The 14,446-nt window shown below is 32.4% G+C and overlaps 1 protein-coding gene across 1 annotated transcript in view; it reads right to left on the reverse strand.

Moving 5' to 3' along the window:
* The window catches only part of LOC105361690 (box A-binding factor), a 42,255-nt gene extending 33,349 nt beyond the window's left edge, over nt 1-8,906 (reverse strand). The window contains exon 1 of the mRNA XM_011498945.1: nt 8,551-8,906. Coding sequence (XP_011497247.1) covers nt 8,551-8,688 — 138 coding nt within the window. The 5' untranslated portion in view covers nt 8,689-8,906. The remainder of the gene's footprint in view (nt 1-8,550) is intronic.
* Nucleotides 8,907-14,446: the final 5,540 nt, after the last annotated feature.

Consider the following 14,446-nt stretch of genomic DNA (forward strand, 5'->3'; position numbering starts at 1 on the left):
TCTATGATTTTAAAGTCATTGTACTAATACGGCGATGAAAAGACTTAATTATATAATTTAGTATGTATATATTTACATGAACAATATTTACAGTTTACTGTTTCATAAGTATTTTAAGTGCTTTTATTATGTTAATACTAAAAATACATAAAATCATTAGTTTTCAACCCATTATAGTCACGTACTTTTTCAAATTAAAACATCTAATTAGAATAATATTTATGATAATATACAAATTTTAATATAAAGTTACTATAAAGTTTTGTTTATATTAATTAGCTGCTTATTCATAATTTTCACAATAAAATATATTTTGATTACAAGATTGATAAAAACAAAATAAAATTAATTGCTAATTAATTTCCATAGATAACGTCATCGTAAAAATAAAATACATCTATCTTATATAGAATGAGTAATATTTTTCAAGTTTAAATAATTTTTAATAAAATGTGATCATATTTTAATGGAGACAAAGGAGAAAAAGGGCTGAACGAAAGGTTTTTAAATTGAATTTTATTAAATATGATTATGAAGATATAACGGTTAATTTACATGGTAGCAGCTGATTCATCGTTAGTGTGATGAAATATTTTTCATTGAAAATTTGTGACGGTTCTCTCCAAGATTTATTATTCATGGTAGTTTATTTACATGGATGTTAAACAAATTTAAATAAATAATGCTAAATTTAATTAATATTGTCATAAAATACTATAAGCGAGTAAATGAAATGGGATAAAGTACTGTTTAAACTTTTTAAATATTTTTTACTCTTTATATTCATTATTATCTAAACTTTGAAATATAAATTAATAAGAAAATAAACTACGATAATTTCGAATAAATTTGTTGAATATTATACAAATATTTAAAAACGCGAATAAGTATCTTGCGAAATATATCATAATTGATCATAATTGATGAAAAAAAAATCATAAATGAAATAATTATTATATATATTATATAAATAGAATGGATTATTACTAGATTCACAATTACTCATTTAATTGAATGGTGTTTGAAAAATCTCAATAGTTATTAATATATTATTGCAATTTATTTATTTTCATATGAGAAAACAATCGTGTAAAAGTTTCTTTGTTTTAAGTAACAGAATATTGTTACGTAAAACAAAATGATTCTTAGATAATTTAGAACTGTAGCGAAATGTAAAGATAAGAAATCAGTACTCCATAAGAGCATTCTTGTTTTGTTTTGTTTTTTTATTGTTGTTGGTTGTAAATCCTAGTAATTATTATTTAGTTTCGTTAGGTAAACCATACATATCAAAGTTCTAATAATTTTCCTGATAAATATATATTTAAATAATACAAAGTAATTATGTTATGTAAAAATGTTCAAATAAAATTCAAATATGATGTATTAATATATATAGTAGGTAAGTATATATTTATTGTTAGGATATTTTCTCGTTAAAGGATTAGTCATAAAATAATTTTTAATCTAATATTTATCTGTTATTAAATAATCATTATCATAGCTGGCAATAAGAAGAAATTAAATTTTTTTTTTATTTAGAATTATTATTTATATTTTATCAATTTATATGAAATTCCACCTGTATATTGAAATAAATCTGATATGAAAAATATAATTTATTTTCATATCAATTATAATAATTTCTCAACGCTCTTACGAAATTGAAATGTAAGGAATATAGTTGAATGATTGAATTGAAAATACATTAAACTATTTTCATGGATCATAACCTTGTACTGTAGGCTTTAATATTGAATGGTATCCAAATAACTTAATCAGAAATTTCTTTAGGTATTTCGAAAAGTTTATACTTAAAGAAATTTAAATAAAATGATAATACAACAGTAAAGAGTCAAGGTAATAAACTGCGTTTACAATTTAATTACTGAGCATACGATTACCTTCATGATGAGTGCATTACCGAAATTTCAATCGAACCATTCTTTGCAATTCAAATCGGTTCATTTTAAACTGGGATAAAAAATATAATTTCTGGCATTTAAATATCTTCAGAAGTATTATATATATATATATATATATATATATATATATATATATATATATTCATGTATTTGTGTGTTAGTACAAAACAAAGAAACAAAATGAAGAAAACCCCAACAGATTCCAGATTTTAACAGTATGTCGGTCATTTAAGATAAACCTAAAGTTTGCGATATACTTTGAGCATTTATTTGAACTTAAAAGTTGCGTAAGAGAAATCATAACATTAAAAAAACAACATAATTTCACATCCGCTTAGTTTTACAGTATCACAGATGCAATGATATACAAGGTTGTAAGTGTATTACACTTCTCTCTTTTTATCCTTAACATTTGGAAGGGTACTACATCGCTGTTCTTACATAACACGCACTCCGGCGCTAGCCTTTCGCGAGCCTTCAGAAAGCGAACCAAGGCGGCACCACCTCTAATGTTCAAAATATCCTTCTAACGCTCCTCGAAACCTGCCATTTCTCAGCCGGAAATTATGATCCCGTGTAGATGGAACGAAGCCATTAAAACAAAAAATCTTTTTCCGCGCTGTTCAATAGTAAAACATCGGCTTGTAGAGACCTACCGATCCACTGAATTTCAAGGCTCCCCCCTCCAAAGACCACGCACGCACGCACGCACACACATCGAAAGATATGAAGGAGAGCTTCGTGTACAGCTGCCTTCCTGCTGGTCCTTCCCCTCGGGTGCAACGGACATACGCACACGCCACCGCATTAAAAAGCCAGTATCGAAGAAAGGTACATCTACGGCATGGATAAAGGCGCGAATGCGTGGGGGTGAGGGAGAAAAGCGAGAGACAAGCAGCTTATCAGTGGCGTTCTAAAGGAGCTGGAGGCAAACGAGCAGTCACTCTCGTATACATGGATACACGCACACGAGCATGCAAACATTGGACTGGAGAGCGGCGGCGGCGGCGGCGACGACTTATCTCGCGAGCACATCTCCCGTGTGCCAAACTTTCTCTCCCCGTGTGTCGAGCAGCGGCTCGCGAGTACTGTGCCGCTCTCCTCTACTTCTCTTTCTCCCCCGTTCTCTATACCCCCCTCCCTATATGTGCGCGCGCTTCGAAACATACCGGCATTATACTTTCGGCTTCCATCCTGTTCTATACAAGCGGCTGTGCGCGGACACGTACTTAAGGGTTCTCTTTGCTAAACTGGATTTCATTTTGTAATGTTTTGATTTATATGGGGTCTGTACTATCATTATATCGCGCGGCTAAATTCTCTTTTGAGCACATTTCTATTTATTATCCCTCCTCATCTCCCTCCTTACCACCAATTCGAAACTTAGCGAGAGGTTAACTTACTGTGTTTAGACGTCGAATTTTTATAGTTTGGTGGGGTGGTTGTGAGGGCTGGTGGCGGGGGATCACACAAAGCCGATTATGTCCGGGGTATATAAATTATTTTAAAGCTGGGGCAGTTCAATGAGATGCGTCTATGATAAAATATAGAACAAGAGTGAGTGTTCGTATCTACACGCGGCTATTACTTTCCCAAAATTTCGCTATCTCCTTTCCTTTTTAAGTTTAATGAGCATGTACATAGTATATTACTTTTTATGAGCTTGCTACTTATAAAATGAATTTAATTTTTTTTCGTCAAACAATATTATTGATGGCTAAAAAAATTCATATTTTTATTTTTGCCTACAAGGCATTTAATTATTTAATTAACTTTCAGACATTATATACATTATAGCCGAGATGGAACTTATAATTTTATGTAATTTGAAATTCTCGCCAAAAGCTTAATCGTTAACATTCTGTTCATTAGAATGTAAATTTGAATTCAATATCCATAATCTATTTCTTATCCCAAATATGTTTTCTCAATTTATAAACTAAACGCATTTATTCTTTTCTCCAAGCCGCCGAAAGGATAAAAAAATAAATGAAGAGGAAGGAGAAGGTTGAAGAATAAGAATGATAATGAGGATGAAGAAGAAAGGCTGAGAGGAAAAGAGATGGAAAGAAACGAATTAAAGAGAAAGGTTGAGAATGCGAGAAAAAAGATTCTTTATCAATTCTTGTTTTAACCCTCCTCACTCTACTTCGTTTTGCCCTCCCTTTTTTCTTATTCTGCTTCTTCTGTCTTTCATTGTTCTCTACGCTGTTTCGACTCTTTTTGCGAATGAGAAATAATAAAAAAGAACGCAATTCAACACGACTCTCAAAGGAACACAATTTTACCGAACTTCCGTTTGAGCTTTGTGCGAATATAATATAACGAATGTTTTTTATTGTGATTACACAACGCAAGACTGATAGTAATGTCACTGTGAGAAAATTCTACCTTGAGTAATTTTGAAATTAGAATGAATAAAAAAACTATACATTTCATTAATATTCCAATAGACTTTATAGCAATTGGCCATAATGAATTATTTATTCCAATCAACATATTACAAGTTACTTGTAAAAAAAAAATTAAAAAGTTGCCAGATTTCGCAAATATTAAGGAACTGATTTTTTCAACCGTTAAACAAAATGAATAGAGGAATTAAACAATGACTAAGCAAGCGGGAGAAAGTAAGATTATTAAAAAGTCGAACACTTTTTGAACTCCTGATGAGATACTTGTGAAGCAATTATAAAACTCGTTCCAATTTATATCCATGAGGTTTAGATTTTCGTTAGGGCAACACATAGTATCTTTAGACGAGAGGGAACATTGAAAAATTCTATGTTGTTGATTTGGTTTGAAAACTAATAATACACATGTTCAAATGATTTTAAACGAGTTTATCGTATACAAAAAATAGTCTTGAATAACATTAAAAAGTATCGTTACTTACCGAACCTTACGGCACGTAACACAAAAGTATATGTTGTGCATATGTAGAATGGACTAAATATTAAATTATAGATATAATAATAGTAGTTTCAAACTTATTTTTATGTATAATTTCCCACTTTAAAGTAAATCTGTTAATGAAAATAATTTATTCAATCTATTTACATTTACTCCCTTTTCATTTGAATTGCGTACAAATCATTTTTTTTTATGCAGACGTACGTAATTAATTTTAAATACGTATTGTAACAGTGTATTCAACAAATTTTACTTTTTCGGCATCGCATAATTTTTTTCTTTTCTTATTCGTGTTTAATTTTATAGATAATAGCTTCAATAAATATAATAAAGAAATATTTAATATGCCTTTTATAAAATACGTTTAATACGTGTGTTCTATTGCAATTTATCATGAATGTTGTTTTGTAAAAAAAAAAAGAAAAAATCACAATGAATTCTAAAAATACTCTGACAAATTAATTGACCTACACCAATCGACGAGACATTGATTAAATAATGTTAAACATAAAATGATCGTTAATGCATTGAACCGTCATTCTTATCGTCACCAAAATGGCGAATCGAAGCACGAAAAATGCCACGACCGAATCTATGTAAATTAGAGTGTGGAGGGGACAGCGAAGCTGCCAAGGAATTAGAGAAGAACAAAAACGAGATAATAGAGAGATGAAATCAAATGGAACGTAAAGAGAAGGTCAAAAACTGGATCGGGCGAGGGAAACGAAAAACTCCCAGATGTTACGCGAGATCGCGGCTCCTTCGTCCCAGCCAAGATTCGCCGATAATACGCGAGGTAAGATGTCTTCACGGGATAGGCCGGATGAAACTTTCAACTCATACTTAGTAAGAATCTGAGACGCTATTTTTTTTCCTTAGTTTTGAGAGGTATGCCGAGAAACTTTTATACTTTTTATTTAAGGACTGGGTTACAATATTTTTGAAATTGACACTTTACCACCGAAATAAATAAGAAAAATAAATAAATAAATACAGTGATGAAGAGAATAGGAAAACAATCAAAGAACATTGGTATATGCAGTTTCCTTTTATCTTTAATGCAAGGAAAACATAGATTAAGCACTTCTTCTGCATCTATTATAATTAACATTTGTGCGTACAAGAAAAGGAGGGGTGGGCGGTTTCACTTTTATTTCATTTATCTTGTTGAGACTAAAGTAGATATATAGATAGATATATAGAAATACTCCGTCGGAGGCTTACGAACCATGTTTAGAGAACTTGAAAGTCATTTTCATACTTAGTTTTTTCAGTTTCAAATATGCATTCATTGCATATACACAATAATTTATTAAGTCTAATTGATTACAAATATAAATATAAATACACGCGCAAATATTATCATGTAAAGGCCGGTATTATATAGAAAAAAAATTATGTAAAATTGATATATTTATTCTTCAGCTTAACATACATATATATATATTTGATTTATATATATATTAAAATGATAAAAGGTACTATTTTCATAAAGAAAGTACTATATTCTTACGTGAAGCATTATTAATTTTGTTAAATACTATTAGCAGAAAGCCACAAAACTTCTTTAAATATGCTCTTTTTAAACAAATATATACAAAGCATACCACATTTACAAATTAGATCTTTGCATTTTAATATGCTATCGATTTACAAGTTAATGCAAGATTTAAATGTACTGAAAATAATTGCTTTCATTTTGTGTTTCATAATCAATATACAATAATGTTAAAATAATTATTTGATTGCGAGAACATAGACAGTCGTTCAATCAATTAATATAATGATAAACCGATTTTCATTTAAATATTGATATAATAAAACTTGGAGAATATTAATTGATTAACTGTTAAACTAGTAAACAGCAGAAATCCTCAGATACAACTTATATATAACAATATATATACAATATACAAATTAATATATATATATATTTGTTTTTTAAAGAAAATTTTATAATTTGCTGTTATTAAATTTTAACAAATGACATGTAAATATTTATTAAATATGTTATATTTAACATATAAGATAAAATTTCAAGGATTAATTATTACAGGTGATAATGAATATAAATTAAAATACAAGTAATGAGGATGAAATTAGTTAATAAACTCAAATTTAGCATCACCTTTTGAGAGGATAGAATTCATTTAAATTCATATTTTACGAATAAATTTAAAATAAGGGATAAACAAATTTTTCATTTGATTTTTAGCACAAATCCTTAACACGCGAAAAATGTAATTTACTTTTAAATTAGGCAGTTATACTAGAATTGAATACATATATAAATTTTATTATCAATTATATAAATATACTTTTATTAAATATTGACAGACTTACGCTATCAGTGTTCAGAAAAAATAGTTGATACTTAAACCAAAGGATAATATAATTAGTTTTTATACAAATTAATATCAATCTCTTAGCAATGATAAATTTACAAGAAACTTTGCGTTAATACAATAGAAAACATACAAAAGATAAATTGGAATGCAAGCTATCAATGGCACAATGACCCAGAAACTCGAAAGCTCGTTATCTCTTCGTCCTTGTAAAATAACAATCTACCTAATGTTATCTAAATAGAAACAATAATTATCTAAACTTTTATATAACAGAAGTGAAATTAATATCTTTTAACATTGAATTTAATCTTATTGATAGTGAGAATGTTAAAGTGCGCAAATCAAAGAAAAATACAATGAAATGTCACAATATTCTAACCTACGCGAAAATTCCGTACTAAAGTTACGCGTCATAATTATTTACAATGCACTCTCAATGTAATATTGGCACTGTAGTCATTTAACCGTTGATACGCACGTACACACATGTAACTGCGCGCGCGCACACGTTGCGCGTACACGCTCGCACGCAAACTCTAAATAAATAAATGCAAACTTATGTGTATGTGCGAAAGCGGCGTGTGCGTGTGCAAAGAGAAGTTGTGATTCTGATTGTGCAAAGATGCGGCTTAAAACGTGCCTCTTATGAATTTGCATGATTTGTCTGCTATTCTTGATGTATAAAAAAATTTAGATGCGACTAATCCAATTGACTCTTTTTTTTTTGTAAACGATAAAGTTTGCGCTTTTGGCAGTTGCACACGTAATGGCAACACAGTATTAAAACAACCATCGCTTGTACAGAATTCGAAAACACTATGCGAAATTACTTTTCAGTGGATTTAAAAATAAACATCCACTGTTTGGAATTAAAAATAGATGAGAAAATAACAATTTTCGAATAACCATGTAATTTATACTTTTGAGGTTAGGTAATAAATCAGCGATATTGTTAGCAATATCAGACGACAAACTTCCCGATGATATCAATTCTTCGCGCAATTACGTGTTTGTTTTTAAGATTAGTTCGGCTATTTTAAACCGTAAAATCAAATGAAAATCAAGATTTTTTTAACGTAACAGTTGAACATCAACTGTAAACTCCATGGATATTCTCTTATTCAAGATTTTATGCGAAGCATCTATATTCACATTATTGCAAAATTCTGGATTCATTCTAAATTTTCATCACTACCAGTCAAAAGCATGAGATTCGCAATCGGTGAGATTAGCGTGCGCACCGACAATTGAAATGCGTGCTCGCACCTTCAATGCTTGATAACCCGCCTCGCCCACACCAATCCTCACCAGTTGGTTTACCATTCAAACTAAAATGTAGCAAAAATAAAAAGATAAGTAAACCGTACCGCGATAGAGAGGCAGGTGAGTATCTTGTCGGCGAAGTTGCGCTGCGTGCCCTCCTCCTCGAATATGGACAGCTTGACACCGTCCGACGACAAACAAAGGCGGCAGAGCTCGTAAAACTTGGGCGGTACATCAAACATAATTCCCTCTTGAGCGTCTTCCTCGTCGTCGCTGCTTCGGGTCCAAGCGGCCCACGTAAGGCGCGAGTCATTAAGGATGTCTTTAGCCTCGCGCTATTTCACGTTGTCTCTCTCTCCCTCTTGCCTCTCCGACTCCGCCGTGTCACTCTCTTCCTCGCTCTTTGGATTAAAAAAAAAACGCGAAGAGAGAGATTGAGTGAGTGAACGAGATAGGGGTGGAGTGAGGGAGATAGAGGGGTGGGAGTGAGGGAGAGAGAGAGAGAGAGAGAGAGAGAGAGAAAGAGAGGGAGGGAGAGAAAAAGAGAGAAAGGATTCGCGGACGTGCGTTTCCCAGCCTATATATCTTCACCGGAGCTACTTCCTTACGATAGCACACACCAACACGCACTATCTCCTCCTCCTCCGCCACCTCTACGTCTCGTGCACACACGCGTCTTGGGATACATGTACGTGGGAGAGGCGTAGGTGGCCCTTTTTCTAGGTTATGCGCGCACCACGACACCGCGCACACGCACACGCGCGCGGCAACGAGAAAAAAAAGGCGAGAGGTGCGTACGCTATAGCCGAGCTATACAGCGAGGCACGCGCGATGAGAAGACGAGGATGTGGAGGGGCCGGAGGAGCGCTGTCGCTTATCAGTCGCCGCGGTTCTCCCTCTCTCTCTCTTCTTAGCCGCTTCGTGAGCTGCCGCTCATATCGCACGGGAGCGGGGGCACACTAGCGCACTCACAACACGTTACGTACTCACACCTACAGTACAGTAAGTCCAGTTTATTTACGCGAGGATTTGACGAAGGTGGGGCGAGGGACCAGGAGGGAGGTAGGGAGCGAGCGAGAGAGGAGGGGGCCCAAAGGCATACACGCGTAATCGGCAGCCCTCCCTTTATCTCAGTCTTTTGCACGCGATTTTTGCGCGCGCGCGCGCGCACTCGCAGTTCCTTTTTTTATCCCGCGGTAGATTCAAGCCGCGGATGTGCGGACCAGACAATTACACCAAATGAGTGAGAGAGAGAGAGGAAGTGAGGGAGGAAGGATGTCAGGGAGAATGCGCGGAGATGGCACGAAGAAAGGTTTGCGTTGCGAGATTTTGGCGACAGTCAAGAACGCGTGTACGTCGCGATGCGCGCGAAGCCAAAGGATAGACTGTTTGGCTGACGATGTTTCTCCCGACTGCCACCCGTGCCGTTTCTCTCCGAGCCGCCGCCGTTCTCTCTTTCTGTCTTTCTCTCTCTCTCTGTATCTCGAGCTCCCCCGACTTCCCTCTCTCTGGGTGCGCGCGCGCATACGTGCACGTTTACTTCCTTGAGGTTGACGCGCCAAGCACCTTACTCAAGTATGCGTAAATACAAGCAGGTAATTTACCTGGCCTAGAAGGATATCTTACGCGCGCCTGATAAAGAAAACAGGACATTTTGGCAAAGAGATGTTTTTAAGGCTTTTGTATTCTAACGTTGTTCGCTAGTCGAATTAACGGATGGGCAGTGCCGATAAATCTCACGATTGATGATGATTACCTACAGTTGTTTATGATTTTCATTCCATCTGAATATGCGAAAAGAGTGTTTGCGTACGTGGACGTTGTGTTGTAAATCGATATCGATTCAGAATATTTGAATTGTGTAAGAAGGCTAGCGGGAGCAAATTAAATGATAATCCACGTTTTTAATATACCAAGAATTTAAATCCAATTTTTCTTCCATACTATAATGTTTCGTTTTTATAAGCAGCAAATTGTTCGTCCTGGGAACATAATACTTATGATGCTAACTAAGAGAAATCTTAGTCTGGAGAAAATGTTCTCACGACAGAGATACTGTAAATTGCGCTTATACAAATTCATATGACAAATTATTATATTTTAATTAATGCTGACTGATGTATCAAGGATGTGAGCACTTAAGAGCTATTTGTCTTTTAAACTATGCTACAAAACTATATAAGGTCAACAGGGAAATAAAACAAAAACATAACGATAATAAGAAGCTACAATCTATCATCTCCCCGTTCTTCCCTTATTCGATTGAAGTTATTGTAATAATTTAAGCAAGGTATTTTGAAGTTAAAGTTTTTCAAAGGCCTAAGCTGCTATATTCTCGTGCACGCACGCGCGGCTGTCCTAAGAAATACGCAAAATGACAAGACACGAATCAATCAAAGATTCAAATACTTTTAACTACGGCGAGCAAGGTAAATAGATGACAGCTAACGAGTCAATCTTACGTATTTGTTATAAATAATAATTTTTACACACTAATCGCTAATCGACATTCGCAACACAAATAGAACTGATTTAATGATAACTAATGATGATAATACTGAAGACGAGTAATATACATCTTCTTACGCGAGTATAATACGGGGACAGATTGCATCTGAATTGCGAATCGCGCTCGATACGTAATAGCGCGATTTTCGCACTTCCCGTATTAGTTTTTGTCCCGTTCTCGTTGACCCACAGTATTAATGGTTGTGTATCGTCCACCTGGTCGCCTCCGCCTTTGAATGCGCGCGCGCACCTAACGTACAGTTGCGCGTGGGTGAGCGTGCGAAAAAGGTCCAAACATGGGCCGCGGGTGTGTGGGTACCAGCCACAGGAGTAAGCGGTTTCGAAGAATGATCAGGGGGAGGGGGTCGAAATGTAGGCGACAGGCGGCGCTCGAAATGCAACTTGCATGCGACCCGTTTGAATTTCGCGGCTTGTTCAAAGTCGGCCGTTTATTATACAGAGGCAGTTGGTTGTACTTGTATTTTTTTGCGATTCATAAATAGGCCTTTATAGATCGACCATCGATAGGATGTCAATAGGTATGGGTATCCTGCGAATGCAACGCTCGCTCCTTGTAGTAGTGGGCTAATGTAAAAAAAATAACTTGTAGTATATATAAGATAACATGAAGTATATGATGGATGTATACGATGATGGAGATTTTGGAAACAGACAATTTTAAATTATGCAACTACAAATATCGAATTATCAAAACTTTTCCTAGTACTCCTTAAACATTTACTACGAAAAATATACATTTGGTGAAAGTTTCATTATGTACAAAGTATTTAAGCCATTTACAGACTGTGAATATCCATAGCGTTTCAGTTGAATCCTATAATCGGCAAAGTTATAAATTGCATCATTTCAATAGTCTTGTATAAATGAGTTATGATCTAACCTCGCACAATATAATTTATTATGATTTGATTGGTAAATAAAGAATAATTCAACTTTACTAGTGTAAATCATCGAATGCGTATTCCAAACTTTTAAAAAATAAAAATACGCATGGAAATAATTAGCCATGCGCGCACGTGTGTGCATAGGTAAATTTTTTTTTGTTATAATGTGATTGATCTTGGTTCAGCCAAGGCGATTACTGAATTCATTTTTTTGGAAAAATTAGAAAAGATGCAGATCTCTGTATCAGTTCGTTTGTTTATGGGTATTATCTGTTTTCGACGTCTCTGACGTATCGGCACGAGCTATTTTCTAATTGTATTATTTCTATAATGTAATTATAATCAATACTTTTCGGACGATTAACATTTCTTGCAGGTAAACTATAAAATTCTGAATATCTCGTGCCTCTCTCTAATATTGAACAAATTATAACACATTTTAATAGCTATGGAGTTTAGATAATCATTTAAATCACCATAAACAAAATATCACATCTTTCCGTGATTTTGCCGCAATAAACGCATTTTAATATACGTGTTCGTTAAAAATTCTACTACATGTAATATATAAAATTTTCCTTTTGACGGGACACTTACACTATATACACAATTATTTAATTATATTGCTTCTATTTAATAGATGTACAACTATAATTCTTTGCAGCTAGTTAATCAGGCCTACATTCAAATACTAACAATATTGAATGCTTAACGACGATAATAGTTACTGAGCAATATAGAGTACAATTTATATTTATGTATCTGTAATTAATATTTAAAATTATATGTATTATAAAAAATTATAAAAAAGAAATTATTAATACTATTCGATTTTCAGAATAGTAAATAATAATTTGAAAATTGAATTAAAATATTAAATTCATGAAATGTTAATTTTCTTCGTCTTCTAATTTCACGAAAATAACAAGAATTTTATTATTTATTAGTATAATTAATTGTTGAAAAATCTCAATACTAAATTCAAATGATTTCCAGATTATTGCAATGCAATGCGCAATTTTATACAAAACCGGCGTGGTAAGAGAAAAATCACCTAATTTGTCTATGCACATTGCCGCCCTTGATAACACTTGTATGGTAAAAGTATACTTTAGAACTTATTTTATAGCTATATAAAAGTGTAAATGGCTACAAGCTCTGCCCTTTCCAGAAGTATTAAAACGATATGAAAATTACTACATTCAAATAGTAATTTAACACTATATCTTGCAAAAATATCCGATTGAAACTGGGTAATAAATCGACCTACATTCAATGCAGTGATTTTAAATAAAAAATTTATCTAGTGTGACTATGTCGTCATCGAGATTGAAAGTAGTTAATTGTTGTATGAAACATTTCTTCATTGTTGATCGTATAGCTAATAAATTTGTTATAATTTTTCAATAAAAATAAGTTTTTTGTTAAATTAATTAATTGTATAGGTTAAAATAATAGGTTTTTATGGAAAATTGATTTAAAAATCTAAGTATCGAATATTACACACGCATTTGATCGCTCAACTTAACTTTGGAAATAAGTTTTAGCTTTTTTTTGAAGAAAATAGATATTTATATTTTAGGAACAAATGTATACAAGGAATTCAATGGTCACGTTTTGAAAAATTTATAACATTCCAACCAATAAATTATCCAGTTTTTCTTTTCAATTGAATACCGTAGTTTATTAAATATGCGCCATAAATAAAAATCTTTAAATAACACCTTTTAAATAATAATTCACAATTGATAATAATATTTATAAAATATAATCCTTAAATCGAAAAAACTTTTATAATGTTATCATTGAATTTGCATTAGTTGAAGTATAATAAATAACAATAGATCAATTTACGAATATGCGAAATATACGAGCATGGAAATTATTAATAAATATTTATGGAATAAAATTTGATATCTTATAATTATTATTTATTATTTTCTATGTAGGATATATATTATATTTTGTATTGACATTACTTATGAGTATTGGATATTTGGTACATTAAACAATGGTGAGAAAAATTTTAATTATAAGCAAAATAAAATATTAAATTCTATGAATAAAAGATTTGACTAGAATTTTTCGTTAATTTTTTTCTCTCATTTTATTATTATAAAAATAGCATCTGAAGTTACATTAATCGATTATTGACACGCAGTTTCGCAATATCCGTATACACTATTTACAAGTGTCTCGTGTACATATACTTCAAATTATCAATTTAATGTATACAACAATAGTAATTTATTAATTTTTTTAAAGCAAATTCTTTTTCTGAATATTATCCTACATAAGTATGACTTTCCTTTGTTCCTTTTTCTTGTAGACAATTTTTACTTACATTATAAATACAATAAATATAACAACTAATATACAATATAATCATCATCTAATAGCTAAATCATAATCATCATCTAATATTTAAATTATTGTTTGTTAAATTATTCTTACCGTTAAATATAGCTACATGCTTATTGCAATTAAAGTCAATAAATAGTGACTTTATCGAGAATAAATGACATAAGTATTATTCATTCATTTATTTCCATTTTCCATTATTCCACTTGCCACTTCTTATAATCTA

Source organism: Ceratosolen solmsi, unplaced genomic scaffold, assembly GCF_000503995.2.
Source record: "Ceratosolen solmsi marchali unplaced genomic scaffold, CerSol_1.0 scaffold10, whole genome shotgun sequence".
Classification (NCBI taxonomy): domain Eukaryota; kingdom Metazoa; phylum Arthropoda; class Insecta; order Hymenoptera; family Agaonidae; genus Ceratosolen; species Ceratosolen solmsi.